Source organism: Notamacropus eugenii, chromosome 3 (genome assembly GCF_028372415.1).
Source record: "Notamacropus eugenii isolate mMacEug1 chromosome 3, mMacEug1.pri_v2, whole genome shotgun sequence".
Lineage (NCBI taxonomy): Eukaryota > Metazoa > Chordata > Mammalia > Diprotodontia > Macropodidae > Notamacropus > Notamacropus eugenii.
Genome location: NC_092874.1, coordinates 227,710,747 through 227,726,806, shown reverse-complemented (window position 1 = coordinate 227,726,806; position 16,060 = coordinate 227,710,747). Strand labels below are relative to the sequence as shown.

General features: G+C 39.8%; 1 protein-coding gene and 1 long non-coding RNA gene across 4 annotated transcripts in view; one reads left to right on the top strand and one right to left on the bottom strand.

The window, feature by feature from the left end:
* Positions 1 to 16,060, bottom strand: part of NCKAP1L (NCK associated protein 1 like) — a 96,341-nt gene that overhangs the window by 53,195 nt on the left and 27,086 nt on the right. For 2 of the 3 annotated variants that reach the window (XM_072654924.1, XM_072654923.1), the window contains exon 2: positions 3,672 to 3,782. In XM_072654924.1, the coding sequence (XP_072511025.1) occupies positions 3,672 to 3,734 (63 nt within the window). In that variant the 5' untranslated portion in view covers positions 3,735 to 3,782. Of the gene's footprint in view, positions 1 to 3,671; positions 3,783 to 5,106; positions 5,309 to 16,060 lie in introns of those variants that run through there. The other variant, XM_072654925.1, reaches the window with a different exon arrangement.
* On the top strand, positions 11,941 to 13,990 carry LOC140531384 (uncharacterized). Its single transcript, XR_011976336.1, has 3 exons — positions 11,941 to 12,010; positions 13,034 to 13,088; positions 13,810 to 13,990. It is a non-coding gene; the product is annotated as an uncharacterized lncRNA (long non-coding RNA).

Genomic DNA, 16,060 nt, shown 5'->3' with positions numbered 1-16,060 from the left:
GGGGCAGCTAGAGAGTGCATTAAATAGAGTACTGGCCCTGGAGTCAGGAGGACCTGAGTTCAAATCTGGTTTCAGATACTTGACACTTGCTGTGTGACCCTGGGCCAAGTCAATTAACCCCAACTGCCTTGCAAAAACAAAAAAAAATTTTTTAAAGAAAAGAACAACTTAAAAAAAAACCAGGATAGCAAAAAGTGGGAGAGGGGAGGGAGAAGGGCACAAAAATCCAGTGAAGAGAAGAATGACTTGAAAGCAGAATTGGCCAAATGAAAAAGTTACACAAAAATTCACTGAAGAAAAGAACTCCTTAAAAAGTAGAATTGGCCAAATGGAAAAAGAAGTACAAAAGCTCACTAAAGAAAATCATTCCTTAAAAATTAGAATTGGGCAAGTGGGAGCTGATGACTTTATGAGGCATCAGGAAACAATAAAACAAAACCAAAAGAATGAAAAAAAATAGAAGAAAATGTGAAATATCTCACTGGGGAAAAAAACCAGTTGGCATGGAAAACAGATCAAAGAGAGATAATTTCAGAATTATTGGGCCACCTGAAAGTGATGATCAAAAAAAGGAGCTGAGCCATTATCTTTCAAGAAATTATCAAGGAAAACTGCCCCAATATTTTAGAACGAGAAGGTAAAATAGAAATGGAAAGAATCCACTGATCACTTCCTGCAAAAGATCCCAAAAGGAAAACCCCCCAGAATATTAGAGCAAAATTCCAGAGTTCCCAGGTCAGTTAGAAAATATTGCAAGCAAGCCAAAAAGAAACAATTCAAATATCATGGAGTCACACAGTCAGAATAACATAAGATTTAGCCAATTCTACATTAAAGGATCAGAGGACTTGGAACATGATATTCCAGAGGACAAAAGAGATAGGATTACAACCAAGAATCACCTACCCAGAAAAACTGAGTATAATCCTTCAGGGGGAAAATGGCTTTTCAATGAACTAGAAGACTTTCAAGCATTCCTAATGAAAAGACCAGAGATGAATAGAAAATCTGACCTTCAAATACAAGACTCAAGAGAAGCATGGAAAGGTAAACAGGAAAGAGAAATCATAAGGGATTCAATAAGGTTAAATTGTTTTACATTCCAACATAAGAAAATGATACTTGTTACTCCTAAAAACTTTCTCATTATTACAGCAGTTAGAAGGACTACACATAGACAGAGGATACAGTTATGAGCTGAGTATTATGGAATAATTATCTAAAAAAGTAAAAATTAAGGAGTGAGAAAGAGGAATGCATTGGGAGAACAGGAAAGGGAGAGGTAGAATGGGGTAAATTATCTGACATGAAAGAGACATGAAAGAACTTTTACAGTGGAGAAGAAGATGGGGGAAGTAGAAGAAGGAACACATATACCATATTCTCACTGGAATTGGCTCAAAAAGAGAATAACATAAAACACTCAGTTGAATATAGAAATCTATCTTACCCAGAAAAGTTGGAGGGGAAAGGGATAAGAGAAGGGGGTGGGGGTGGGGGTAGGGGTGGGGACTTAGGGAAAGTAAAAGTCAGAAGCAAAACACTTTTGAGAATGAACAGGGTGAAAGGAGAGAGAGAGACACACACAGACAGAAAGACAGAGAGAAGGCTAAACAAGGGAAAATAGAATGGAGGAAAATACATATTAATCATAACTGTGGGGAAAAAATTAGAGCAAGTTTCTCTGATAAAGACCTCATTTCTCAAATATATAGAGAAGTGAGTCAAATTTATAGAAATAAGAACCATTCCTTAATTGATAAATGGTCAAAGGACATGAACAGGTAGTTTTCAAATGAAGTAACCAAAGTTATCTATGGTCATATGAAAATAATATTCTAAATCACTATAGATTAGAGAAAGGCAAATTAAAACAACTCTGAGCTACCCACATTTATCAGATTGGCTAATATGAAAGAAAAGGAAAATAACAAATGTTGTAAGGGATGTGGGAAAACTGAGACACTAACACACTATTGGTGAAGTAGTATACTGATTCAACCATTCTAGAGATCAATTTGGAACTATACCCAATGGGCTATAAAATCACACGTACCCTTTGACAAAGCATTATCACTACTAAGTCTGCATCCCAAAAAGATAAAAAACAAAAAGGAAAAGGACCTATCTGTACCAAAATAGTTTTAGCAGCTCTTTCAGTGGTGGCAGAGAACTGGAAATTGAAGAGATATCCATCAGGTGGGAAATGGCTGAACAAGTCATTGTGTACAATTGTGATAAATACTATCGTGCTACAAGAAATGACAAATGGGATGCTCTCAGAAAAACCTGGAAAAACATACATGAAGTGATGCAAAGGGAAATGAGCAGAACCAGGAGAACATTGTTTGCAGTAACAACATTATTGTGTGATAATTAATTGTGAATGACTTAGTTATTCTCAGTAATACAATGATCCAAGACAATTTTGAAGGTCATAGGATAAAAAAAATGCTATCTACCTCTAGATAAAGAACTGATGGAATCTGAATGTAAATCGAAACATAATTTTTCTTTATTTCCTTGGATGTTTTTGTCTGTGTTTTCTTTCACAACACAACTAACATGTAAATATGTTTTTCATGACTGTACATGTATAATCTATATCAAATTTCTTGCCTTCTCAATGAGGGGGAAGGGAAAGGAGAGAATTCGGAACTCAAAAAAAATTTTTCAATAAATGTTAGAAATAGTTTTTCTATGTAATTGGTGAAAAAATAAAATATAAATTTTTTTAAAAGAAAAAGCAAAAAAATAGCCTCTTGCCCATGGTCAAATGTCAGTGTCAGAGTAGAGTATCTACCCAGAGTATACTCTTTCCATTATACCAAACTCTTAGAAAAAAAAAAGGGGTTAATGAGAAAGGGGCTCAACAAAGTTAAAAGTAAGCCTAAGATAAGGCAAATCTGGGAACTACTAGCTAAGAAAAGCAATCAAATAACAATATGTTAGGCTGATGTAGTTTTCTTCTCTAAAATATAACTTTGGTCCATGAACATTGAAAAAAATATTTTTTAATACCCGTATTTCAATATATTTGGCTTCCTTTATAATCCTATCTATTTTATGTTATGCATTTAAAAACACAGTTTGGAGACAGGATCCACCAGTTTCAACAGATTGATTGCACAAAAATGGTCAGGATCTGCTGCTCTGAGAGTAGGCATTTTCCCAACCTTGCTTTGGGGGAATGGGGAGGGTCACTGCTTGGTCAGTTGAGGTTCCCAGTCTTACGTTCTCGGAATGAATATTCAGAAGCTGCAAAGTTATAACCATAAAACAAATCAAATCGAAGAAGACTATTAGGCAATGCAGTGAGGTGGTGGCTCATAATAATCACCTAATTCACAGGGTTGTAGTGAGATAATGTGTAAAAAGTGCTTATGTAAATGCTAGCTATTGTTACAATATTTAATTCCCCACCCTCTATCAAGTTGGCAGCTGGAGAATGTGGGCCTAGTTCATCCTGGGATGGTGCTGGGGTTGAGAGAACATGGCCAACAGGGGAGTTTGCTTTGCTTGTACTATGCATGTTTCTTATAAAGATTTTATTTTCCATTTATTTCTTTTTTTCCAGGGTGGAGAGTGGGAGAAAGGAGAGAAGATAACTGTTTGTTAGCTGAAAAAATTAAAAAAGAAAAGAGAGGAAAGGAAGGAGGCAGGCTTCTCACCGTGCTGCTTCGGACATCTATGTTGGGGAATTTCTTGCTGATGTACTTGACAGATGATTCCATGGACTTTTCCAGGAGAAAAGGTGGCTTAGTTTTAGGGTCTGAACAAGTCTGGGTGGAAGAAAACAGAGAAGGTCTCTACCTGCCCTCTGACCATCTAGAAGCATCACCCTGCCTGCCTAATTTGTCCTTCCAATCTTACTTTAGGAAGGAGGGATCTGAGAATTATTCCCTTAGAACTGGCATCAGAGGGCTAGCTAAGCTGAGTGGCCACAGAAACATCAGAGAATGGGAGGTGCCCAGTTAAGGGCTGCTCTCTGCTTGGCCCGGCACAAAGAGGAAGCTAAACTAACGAGCACCCCTAACCAAAGCAGGAAGGAGCTGGAAGGCAGTCGGTCTGTTGGGTAGGCCTACAACTAAAGTAGATTTGGGGAGAGGTTCAGTAACACAGTTTGATTTCTACAACACAAGCTCCTCTACAAAGGGCACTGTGGGAGGCAGGGTCAGAATCATACAGACAATATGATTAATAGCAAAATGCATAAAACCCTTCCCTGCTCTCCTCCTCCTTGGCCCCCATTCTCTTTTCTCTTCTCCCCCACCTCTGCCTCTCTCTCGTCACTGGCCATCCTCACCTCACTTTTGTTCCACTTAATATCCATCTAACTTATTGCTCCTATGTCCCCTAGGAGGGAATAAAATCGATATCTCTATCTATCTCAAAAGATATTATTCTTCTCTACCCAGGCAATAGGTTCTCCTCTCTCCCCCACTCTTCTGATAAAGTCTCAGCTGAGGAGTCTACATCAAATATCACTATGAGGGTGAACCCTGGGATTCTGGGTCAAATCCTTTCTCCAAGAGGCTTAGAATATAATTGTTGCTTCTGCCCCAGCAAAAAACCAGATACTCATCATAGTATTAATCATAAAATCATAAATCTAGGTGGCTGGAAGGGTCCCCAGGGGCCATGTAACCCAAGCCTCTCATTCTTCTGATGAGGAAATACATACACACATACACACACACACACACACACACACACACACACACACACAACCTTTCAGAGAAATGAAGTGATTTTTCCCAAGGTCACCTGGGTAGTAATCAAGGCAGGATATTAAAATGGACCCAAAGTTACTAGAGGATTGTACTATGGTACTTGTCACAATGATCAGTGATGAGACTCAGACTAAGGAAAGAGGGAACTTGAGAAGGAACCCACCCGTCTGGCCTCCTCACCCTGCTAGAGGACTCGATTTCCTCCAGTCCTTTAGTTGTGGCTAGAGACCACTCAAATAGGCAAAAAGTAAGGGTAAGTGTAGGAGAGTAAGCACTAACCACTGAACTTGAGGGCCTCAGGACAACAGACACCCCTGAACACCCTTGGCTGGCCTTAGAACCCTACAAGCCAAAACCAGTCGCTTCCACTTACCTTCTTGATGTTATAAATTCGAATGAGAACCCCACGTCCTCGGTCATTTAAAATGGTGAGTTTCTCAGTCAACTTATGCTGGTAGCAGGAGGTCATCGACATGACGACCACTGAACTGGGGGGGGGGAATTTCTCACCGTAACCCAGAACACTAGAGTTACCCAAAGGCCCAGGGCGGGGAGAACTGGCCTGTTTGGTGAATCTCTTCCTGCTACCTCTGTGATTGGCTCCAGGGGTAAAAAGCTGTCATAGTTCACAAGCTCTGAGAGCTGTCTCTTGCTTCCTTTTTGTGAATTCACCCCCTAGAGACTTCCCTTTTCTAGCCTTTCAGCATTTGTTTGGGGAGGAGGGTAGGCAGGAGGGAGAACTCCCGATTTTCTATAAAACAAAATACAAAACTGTATTCAAAGCATTCAAAGTCCACTATCTGGTCCCAGTGTAGCTCCCCGGTTTTAGCTCCCACTACCACCCTACAGGTGTCCTCTATTCCTCACCTATTTACCGTACCGACACACTCCAGTTTAGCATGATCCCTTCAACTAAAATGTCCCCTCTTCCCTCACAAACACATTCTCTACCCATCTCAAACCTATCCATTCTCTAAGGCTCAAATCTAACTAATCCAGCTTCCTATAAACTCCTCCAACACTTTTTGTTTAACATTTATTTCTTTTTCCTGGTTTTCCTCCTACGTATCAGACTATCAGGCTCTTTTGTTCGATCTTCATCCAGCTTACACCCACTAAATGGGGATGTCCTCCCAAGGCTCTGTCCTGAGCCTTCTTCCTTCCATATTATTTCACTTAACATCACACCTATCAGATTGGCTAACATGACAGAACAGGAAGATGATAAATGCTGGAGAAGATGTGGTGGAGTTGGAACATTAATTCATTGTTGGTGGAGCTATGAGATGATCCACCCATTCTGGAGACCAATTTGGGACTATGCCCAAAGGGCTACAAAAATGTGCATACCCTTTGACCCAGCAATATCGCTTCTAGGACTGTATCCCCAAGAGATCATAAAAATGGGAGAGGGTCCCACATATACAAAAATATTTACAACAACTCTCTTTGTGGTAGCCAAAAACTGGAAATCAAGGGATGCCCATCATTTGGGGAATGGCTGAATAAATTACAGTATATGAATGTAATGGAATACTATTGTGCTATAAGAAATGATGAACAGGAAGACTTCAGAGAGACCTGGAAAAACTTATATGATGTGATGCTGAGCGAAAAGAGCAGAACCAGGAGAACTTTGTGTACAGCAACGACCACAGTGTGCGAGGAATTTTTCTGGTAGACTCAGAACTTCATTGCAATGCAAGGACCTAAAATATTCCCAATGGTCTTTTAAGGCAAAATATCTTCCACATCCAGAGAAAGAACTATGGAATTCAATCGCAGAATATAGCAGATCATTTTCTTTAATATTATGTTTTGGTTTGTCATATGATTTCTCTCATTCATTTTAATTCTTCTAGGCAACATGACTATGGTGAAAATATATTTAATAGGAATGTATGTGTAGAACTTATATAAAATTGCATGCTGTCTCAGGGAGGGTGGAGGAAGGAGGGGGAGGGAGAGAAAAAATCTAAGTTATATGGTAGTGATTGCAGAACACCAAAAATAAATTAATTAATTAAAAAAAATCTCATTAGCTTCCATGGGTTCAATTATCAAATATCTGATTCCCAGATCTCCATATCCAATCCTAAACTCTCTCCTGAGCTCCAGTCCTGCACTCCCAGCTACCTACTGACCATCTCCCATGGGATGTCTTTTAAATATCTTCTCAAACGCAATATGTCCAAAACAGAACTCATCATCTCTCTCCCCCAGGCTCTCCCCCCTTATTACAGACAAGGGTGCTGGCATTCTCCCAATCACTCAGGTCTCCAACTTCCATCATTTTTTATTTCATTTAAGACAACATATCTAGTCAGTTGCTACATCTTGTCCTTTCTTTCTTTTTTGCTTTTGGAGGCAATAGGAGTTAAAATGACTTACCCAGGGTCATTCAGGTCACCCAACTCTAGGGTCAATGCTCTATCCACTCTGAAACCTAGGTACCCCATCCTTTCTTCCTATCTGTCCCCTACTCTTGCCACTCATATGGCCACCACCCTAGTTTATCACCTCTCAATTGAATTATTGCCATAGCTTTCTAAATGGTCTCCCAGCCTCAAGTCTCTCCCCATTACAAACACAGCTGCCAAAATGATTTTCTTGAATCATGCATCTATGTCACTCAGTAAACTCCAGTGGTTCCCTATTACTTCCAGGATCAAACACTAAATCTTCTGTTTGGTTTTAAAAGCTCTTCACAACCTGATCTCTTCCTACTTATTCAGTTTTCTTACACATTAAACCCCTCCATGCCCTCTGCAATCCAGCTAGACTTGCCCACTTGCTGTCCTTCACGCATAATACTCCATTCACCATATAGATGCCTTTGCACTCTGGCCCCCAGGCTTAGAGTACTCTTCCGATTCATGGCTATGTCTTAGACTCCCTAGCTTCCTTCAAGAAGGAAGCTCAAATCCCACCTTCAGCAGGGGCCTTTCCTGGTTGCCCTAGAGGTTAGTGCCTTCTGTGGTTACCTTCCATTTACACTGCAAAGATCTTATACTATCTAGTTGTTTGCATCCTGTCTACCCCATTAATATCTGACCTTACCTTGCAGACAAAAACCATGTGTTTTGCATGTCTTTTTAACTTCAGACATTAGCACCATGCCTAGCACATAGTAAGTGCTTAATAAGTAAGAGCTTATTCATTCCTGTTAAGAAATATTAGAAGCAAAAGTAAGTTACATGTGCTGCCCCTCACAGTCATTGTATCAGCCAGTTTTGCTTCTTTTTTTTTTTTTTTTAAGGGAAGGTACTATACGCGTGGGCAACTAGACGGCAAAGTGGATAGAGTCCTGGTCCTGGAGTCAAGAAGACTCATTTCTCTGAGTTCAAATCTGGTCTCAGACATTTACTAGCTCTGAGCCTAGGCAAATCACTGAACCTTGTATGCCTCAGTTTCCTCATCTATAAAATGAACTGGAGAAGGAAATGGGGAACCACTGCAGTATCTCTGCCAAAAAAAAACAACCGAGATGGAATCATGAGGAATCTGACACAGCTGAACAACAACTATGTGTGCAGCGGAGGATGGATCTTCTTAGGATATTACACAAGGAAATCTCTATTTAATCCTCTGGTTTTCCTGGCAAGTTTTGTTTGTTTGTGGTTGTTGCTGTTGTTTTGGAGGAGAAGGGAAAAGATGGAACTTAGGTAAAATTATTCACTCTTGGGGAAAACTCATTCAGACTAGGCTATTAGGAATTTGATGGGCTTTCTCTCCCAAGACCATTTAGTCTTTAAAAGAGCAGTCTGGAAAGAGCAATACATAATATAAAGGAATGAATTACTAGTGGAGAAAAAAAGCAGGCAGCCACGAAGAACGGTCTTGCTTTAGTTGGGAGAAGAAAGGGACACAGGGAAAAGAGGAAGGGAAGGGTCTGGGTGACTTTCTTATAAGTTTATTCTGTTGTGATCTTAGGAGGCTGCAAGACTGGGGAAATCACAGGAGCAGGTGGAGTGCATGCCATCAGAAAGCCTGCAAACACCTGCAATCTCAGGTAGCCTAGGGGGAGGTCCTAGGGGGAGCATATCCTCTATAGGGACACGTCATTGGTTTTCGCCTTAATGGGGGGGCAAGATAAAAGGAGGACCAAAGAGCTTTTAAATTAGGAAGTGGACAGCAGCGATGAGATTAACCTCTTTTGTTTAAGGTGAGTAGGGATTTCCTCAAAGACTTTGGAACGCCTTTCACTGTATCCTCTCCCATCCCTGACCCAGCCTTCCCCTGGCCTTTTCTCTACTTGGGATGGTCTCTTCATTACCCTGCTTCCCTTCTGCCTTGCTTCTCTTCTCCACCATCAGTCTTTTCACTGGTCCAAGTCGGAGTCACCTTCACGACTCAGGGTAGTCCTACTTCCTCTAAGAAGCCTCCTTTCCTATATCCCTCTATTCATCAATACCTGCCTCTCTTAATGTCCTACAGGACTTCAGCCTATAACCTCCAGCTTCATGTGTAATCATGTTTCCTTCATGTGTTTTATCTCTCTAGAGGTTAACTTTCTTGAGGTCAGGGACTGTGCCTTTGTGATCCTATTTCCTGTGCAATGGGCTCAATACATGTTAGAGATTTTAATGATGTTTGTCTTCTGAATGTTTTAAAGAAGCAAGCTTAACTCTCGGGTTCTTAACATAAGATCTATTTAAGTGTTTTGATAAACTATTTCAATGTAATTGGTTTCCTTTGTAATCCTATGTGCCTTATACATTTAAAAGAAAGGAGGTCCTTCCTAGACTTCACCAGATAAACCTAAAAAACTGAGATGCAGCAGTCTCTCTCATGAGAGCTGTAAAGTCAGATCTCTAACCACTTAAGGGAGGAATCATGGATTCTGTGATCAGGATGGAGCAGTTAAGGTAGAATTGAGGTCAGGGCCATTTTTCATTCCTGTGAATGGCAGCTAAACTTTCCCATTGTCCTTTCATGTGCCTGTCTCTTACTCTCTTGCAGAAGGATTTTTAATCGCTGAGTGACCCTTCCCCTTGTCTGCCTTGACTGTCAAGAATTAGGTGAGTCTCTTAACTAATTAGTGGTAATGGATATGGCTGGCAGAAAGATTAAAAAAAAAAAAAAAGATGTCATTATAGCATTTCTGTAGCATTTCAAAGGCTTGGAAAGCACTTTCCATATATTAAATCATTTGTTCACCAGGGTAGGAAATCTAGAATACTCACCTTTAAAAAGCCCTCAGGCACTATTGCCCAAGATTCTCCATTCAGCGTAATTAGGGAAAGATTTAACCAACTGGAGAATTACCTAGGCTCTAGAACTCACTCCCAGTTCTAAGAAATTCCTTAATCTCTAAAACCTGGTTCAAAGGATGGAGTTTTTTCTAACTTTTAGCAACTTCATTTAAAAAAAAAAGTCACCTTTTCTCCAAACCGCAATGGTTATGATTCTCAAATTATCTACAACAAGTTTTGGAAGAAATTTGGTACTCTGGTAAAAACTGTATTTGTGGTGGGGAGTTCCTAGGTTGTAATCTCAGCTCTTACCTGTATAACTATGGGCTGATTATCTTCCCTCTCTGGATCTTCTTTTCTTCCCCTATAAAATAACTCTATGGTCTTAGGTTCTGACAACTAACTCTTAAGTTAGGACAGCATCACTGACAGCAAGATTTAATAGTGTTCTAGAATACTTAGTAAACCTGTGTCTGTTTTCAGAGGTCCAACTACCTTTATGCAGTTCCTGGCTCTAATCTGATCATTAAAATGCGAGGGAAGCTTTGAACAGAGGCACTGACTTAGAACAGTGTTTCCTAAGAGGCACCTGTGCCTAAATCCCTGGACTTAATCATTTAAGTGGCAGATGTGCCTTTGGGCATTTGACAACCTAACTCTATGCCCTCTGCCAGTGCCCCAGGCATAATATAGAGCCAATGTGGAATAAATTCAACCTCCTCCCTTCCCACTGTTCATGCCTGGTTTTCTTGATCTGTATTTTCAACAATCCTGGTCCTGCAGCTGTTGCCTGGGTAACTTGGGAGTCCTTGAAGCAAGAGTGGCAGCTAACATTTGGCCTCCCCAGACAGCACATGCATTCTAGCCTCCAAGTGGCTGCTCTGAGTAACAATTTTTACCCCTGAGTTCCACAAGGACACAGACCAGTAATCTGAAGTTGGAAGGCTTCTCTGAAGGCAGAGAACTGTTAGAGGGGCTGCTGACCTCCAGAGGCTTGGTTCTCCTAAGAACCAAGGAGGAGGGCAGGGGGGGAGGAGGAGAGGGAGGTACCTTACCTACCCAGTGCCCCACTACCTAAGAGGACAACTCTTATGATTCCCAGAAACCTATAAACACAAGTCTAACTTGTGGGAAGACCTACTTATCAAGAGAAGTATGTGTCTTTAAGCTTCAAGGCAGAATCTCTTTCTCCAGGGACTCTTAAAGCAGAGGCTCCAGGCAACTGAAGCCTTTCTTAGAAATAGAATAGGAGGAAACCTGCCTTATCCACTTCTATTTTGAGAAAAAGACATCGTCAAGACCATTGGCCTTATGTGTTGACTTCTTTCTTCTGTATTTTGCCACCATATGGTTCCTGCTGCCCAGGTATCATGGATCCAGACAGCAAAGTACAGTGCCCTTATGACCCAAGTCATTTTGTATCAAAAAACCGAATGCAGTACCACCTGGCACAATGCAAAAAAGTGAGTATTTCTAATTGAGCACCATAAGTCATAAAGTATGAAAACTAGGAGGAGTGAAAGAGGGAGGGGCAGCCTGCATATGAAAAGGGACAGTAAGAACTTCTATAATGCCCCCTCTAACAGCAGGGCTTTCTTTTCTTCAGAAAAACCCCCAAAAGGCAAAAGAAATGGCTAGTTGCAAATATAATGCTCGTCACGTGGTCCCGCGTGAAACTCTCCAAAAACATGAGGAAACCTGTCAAGATAAAATTGGTAGGCAAGATGCTGGTAAGCTTATATTTTCATGGTAGTTCATGAGATCATAGGAATGGAAGACCTTCTCTTGGCTGGAGAAAGATGCATTCTCTGCCCTAATGCAAAGCTCAAAGTTAAATTGAGCACTAGGAACTACAATTCACCTTTTAAAGGAGGGATTCGAATGCTAAAACAAAAAAAATTAAGTCTAACTTAAATATGACACATCCAAGACAGGAAATTTAACCTTGTTAAACGGTGTCTAGTTTATCTTAACTTTCAGATCCTTCTAATGCTTTGAAATTTCTTCCCTCAGAATTTTAATCAGAATGGGCCATAGGCAGCTCAAACACAGATTTATTACAAAGGTCAAAGTGGGTCACAGGTAAGCATGGAGAAATTGACTGAAATTAGTCTCAAGGTATGGCTCTAGGCCCCTGATTCTTGTTTTATGTCCCATGGGAATTAAAGCCTTGGCATGGGGAGAAAATAATTTGATCAAAGTAGAATCAGACTTACTTGGTTGTATGCTTGTAGCAAGTTCAACTGGCTTTGAAATGGAAGAATTTGAACTGAGTCATTCTCTGGTCAATTTCAGATGCTTTGCCTACCAAATCTTTCAACCAGAGCTAGGAAGTCAATTTGCAAGTGAAATCCTGCCTCTATAGGCTAACTGCAATATAATTGCCATATGAATTAACATTTGTCTATACAACTCTTCAAATACTGCCTACTGACAAACTTAACTTTTTTTTATCTTAATAAATGGGTACCAGATTAGAAGACCTCTAAGGTCCTTCTTAGCCCTAAATCTAGAATCTTAGTGTGAAACTAGTAAAAGACAGGAAGGGAACTTCATTACTAGTTATCTGAAACTACCAAATATAACTTGGCGGGGGAAAAGAATCCCCAGCCTTAAATGCATTCTTTTCTAGATCCCATTCTACCTGAGACAAAATTTCTTTGGAAATTTATCCCATAAAATGGTTCTTTTCCAGGTAAGGGAATATCATGTCTCAAGAAAGCATTTTGGGTTTGACCCAGTGTTAGCCTCTTTTCCCTCTGAAAAAGACAGAAGTCTAAGAACTATATAAACTACAAGAACTTAAGTCTAAATTACTAAGAACTATAGAAAATGAAGGCCTAAGACAGCGAGATCAGTTTGGCTCCCTCTCTAACTTAGTACACAGGTTTTGTCTAAAAGTATTTTAGCACTTACAAGATCCAAAGCCAAAGCACTGTCGTTTCCCTTTGTTTCCCCTTCCCTCTCCTTCCCCAACCCAAAATAAATCCCAACCTAAATCAGCCTAAATCTGAAACTGTTAACTTTCCAGTTTCTAGTTTTAAAAAATAACTTTTTTTAAAAATAACGTCTAATTTCTTAAAAATAGCATCTCTCATTTTGCAGTAAGGAGCCAAGAGTGCAACCCATAAGCCTCCAAAGGACCACCAATCTCTAAAAGGTTTGTCTTCAACCCCAAAAGAGCAGTACCATCATGGAAGCATGGCTTAACTCTCAAAGATTCATATTGACTTGTCAAGCCATTTGGTTCAATTTGAACCAAATTTCTAAATGGAAGGATGTATAGAATTAGCATTCAGGAAGCCATCTCTCTGCTCCAAGGTCATACAAAAGTGCAGCTAATGAGACTCAACACCATGGGCCTAGTATCTGAGAGAAGGTTTTAGTAGGTGTTTCCCACAGGAACATACAAGTCTTATTCGTATTTCCTTTGTTAGGTTATAAGGCTTGTTAGACCAAAGTCCCAACAGGTTGTCTTTGGGGGAAAAGCTCCCCATTTGAAGGGAAGACTCATTATGGCAGGGGGTAAGCAATAGATAGATGAAGAAATGAGTGTGATTATAAAGACAAAAGACACCTAGCTTTTTAAAAATTTCCTTAAACTGATGTTCTGAGGGTTTATTCCTGTTCTGAAGATCAAGTCTTTAAGTCTTTAGTAGTTTTAGATGTTGATGATTGGGTCAGACTGGCCTTAGTTAAAATGATTACAGAATGCCTAATCTTAGATCTTCAAGAAGAATCTGCTTTTTGGTATGCATGAGGCTGTAACTCATGGTGAGAAGTCCAGTGCTTAGCACAGTGCCTGGCACATAGTAGGTTTTATTAAATGTTTATTGATTGAGAAGTATTCTCTTGACATTTTCATTTCTCTATACCTGTAGGGGAAAACTGTCAGGTGAAGAACCAGCAGAAAGAAGGCTTAAATTTTTTAATATTGGCTTTTTAACTTTAAACTACAAGAACTTTTAACTTTGGAATGTCAAATTTTAAATGATCATTTTTTAATTGTTACTATTGGTATTATAAACTATTTCTTAACTCTTAATAAATGTTCTTTATATACTTCAGTGTCATCAGTAAGTCCTCTGTATACTATATCCTGAAATCAAATTAATCTCCCTTGACAAGCATTCTTACTACCCTGAACCTTCAAGTTCCCATTTTATATTTAAGTTCAACGTCTGATTATGTGGCTTATTCTAAGGACTGGCTGAAGAAGAGAAGGTAAAGGGACTGAAAACTAGTCTTCTCTAAGACCTACAAAGCAATAGTGATTAACTGCCTTTGGTTCAATCAACCTATGTGCAGAAGACATTTGTTTTTTGGAGGCAATGGGGTTAAGTGACTTACCCAGGGTCACACAGAGAATAAGTGTCTGAGAGCATATTTAAATTCAGGTCCTTCTAACTCCAGGGCTGGTGTTCTATCCACTGTGCCTCCTAGCTGCTCCCCACCACCACCACCACCACCTTTTTCTTGAGAAAGATGCCTCCTAGCTGCTCCCCACCACCACCACCACCACCTTTTTCTTGAGAAAGAAGATTCTTTGAGTAACCAAGTAGCCTGATTCCAAGCAAAGAACAAATTGAGCAGGGTTAAGTAACTTTACAAGCCAAACTTGGCTGTTACTTTCTGAATCATTGACCACCTGCTCCTACAATAAAAACCTGTATTTCTTTTCCAGTGTTTTGTTATTTGCTATTACTATAATAAGCATTATTACTTCCATTTGCAAGGTACTAGGCCAAGTACTTGGGTTACCAAGATAGAATAAAAAAATTTTAATATTTCTAGGCATAGCCTATTTCTTTAAAATATTTTTATTGATGTGGCTCATCAACTCTTCTTCTACCTTTCCTATTTAAATCTTGAACCTGAGACTGTCTAATCCAAATCCCGCCTCCTCTTCAAATCTATAATTCATTTTCCCCATTAGGATGGATACCCCCAAAATTTCTCTCTTCTTAGGTTAAAGTGACATACTGTACTGTAATTCTTAAATATCAGAGCTTGTTTTCAACTCAGGTGATAAAGCAAATGTAATCTCTTTCCCGTGTGGTCACTACAACTCTTTAGAGGACTATAGACCCTTCCCTCCCCACCTTTCCTAAGTTCAGTATTTCTTGCTTCTTCTATTGAAAACCATAACATGTGATTCCAAGTCTCCTTCCCATGTAGATCACCCACTCCTCTTGATGTGGTCTGACCACTGTGGCTTAGTGTAATAGGAGTCAAACGTGAGGTATTTGCTATATATCTGAAACCCCAGAATGTGGTTAGGTTTAGCTTATAAATGCTAAAGTTCCAGGATTGGGGAACCTCTACAAGTGATTTGGAACCAGAGAAGCAGAACCCCTTCAGAGCTGCCCTGAGAATGAAGACCATTTCAGAATGTACAAGAGAAGACATCCAAGGACCGCTGGGGCCATCACCAGTTGTCTTGACCTCTGTCTTGCCACTGAACTCTGATGACTGTGTAAAAGAGAGCGAGGCTGATGACTTTGCACAGCTCTGTCTCACTGAAATCCAATTCATTTGCAAGTCAAGACATAACCTTCCTAATATCATTGGTCCTCTTCAAGAACAAAGGATGAACAAGATCTGGGGACCAGACAACTACATAAGACATCTGGGACTCAACATTCTGATTAAATAAATGGACATTGGGAATGGATTACCAGGATACAAGGAAATTTGATGTATGTTATTGTATCGATTTGGCCTTTTGTTTCATGATGCATGTATTTAAATTTGCTTTCTTGTTTATCTTTGTGATGTGTAAATCTCCCTTCTCAAAATTAGTCCATTGTGAGCCCTCTAGTTTGATCTGTAACCTGACTTGTGTAATTCTGATCACGAATGTATGATACCTTTATAGATTTGGTTCATAGATAAGTGATCTATGGGGGAAGTGGGCTACCCACTCCATAAATCAAAAGGGAGAAAATTGAGGGAATTGGAACAGCAAGTGGTTAATTATGTGAATTAAATTACCTCAGTCCCCTTTCTATTCAATTATGGGTCTAGTCTAAATTCTGTCTTGTGAGGAAAGTTTATTCAATTGTGGGAATTGGGAAAAAACCTTATTGCATTGTTTGAACCTAGTCCTGCATGGCTTCAAAAGTAGATCAC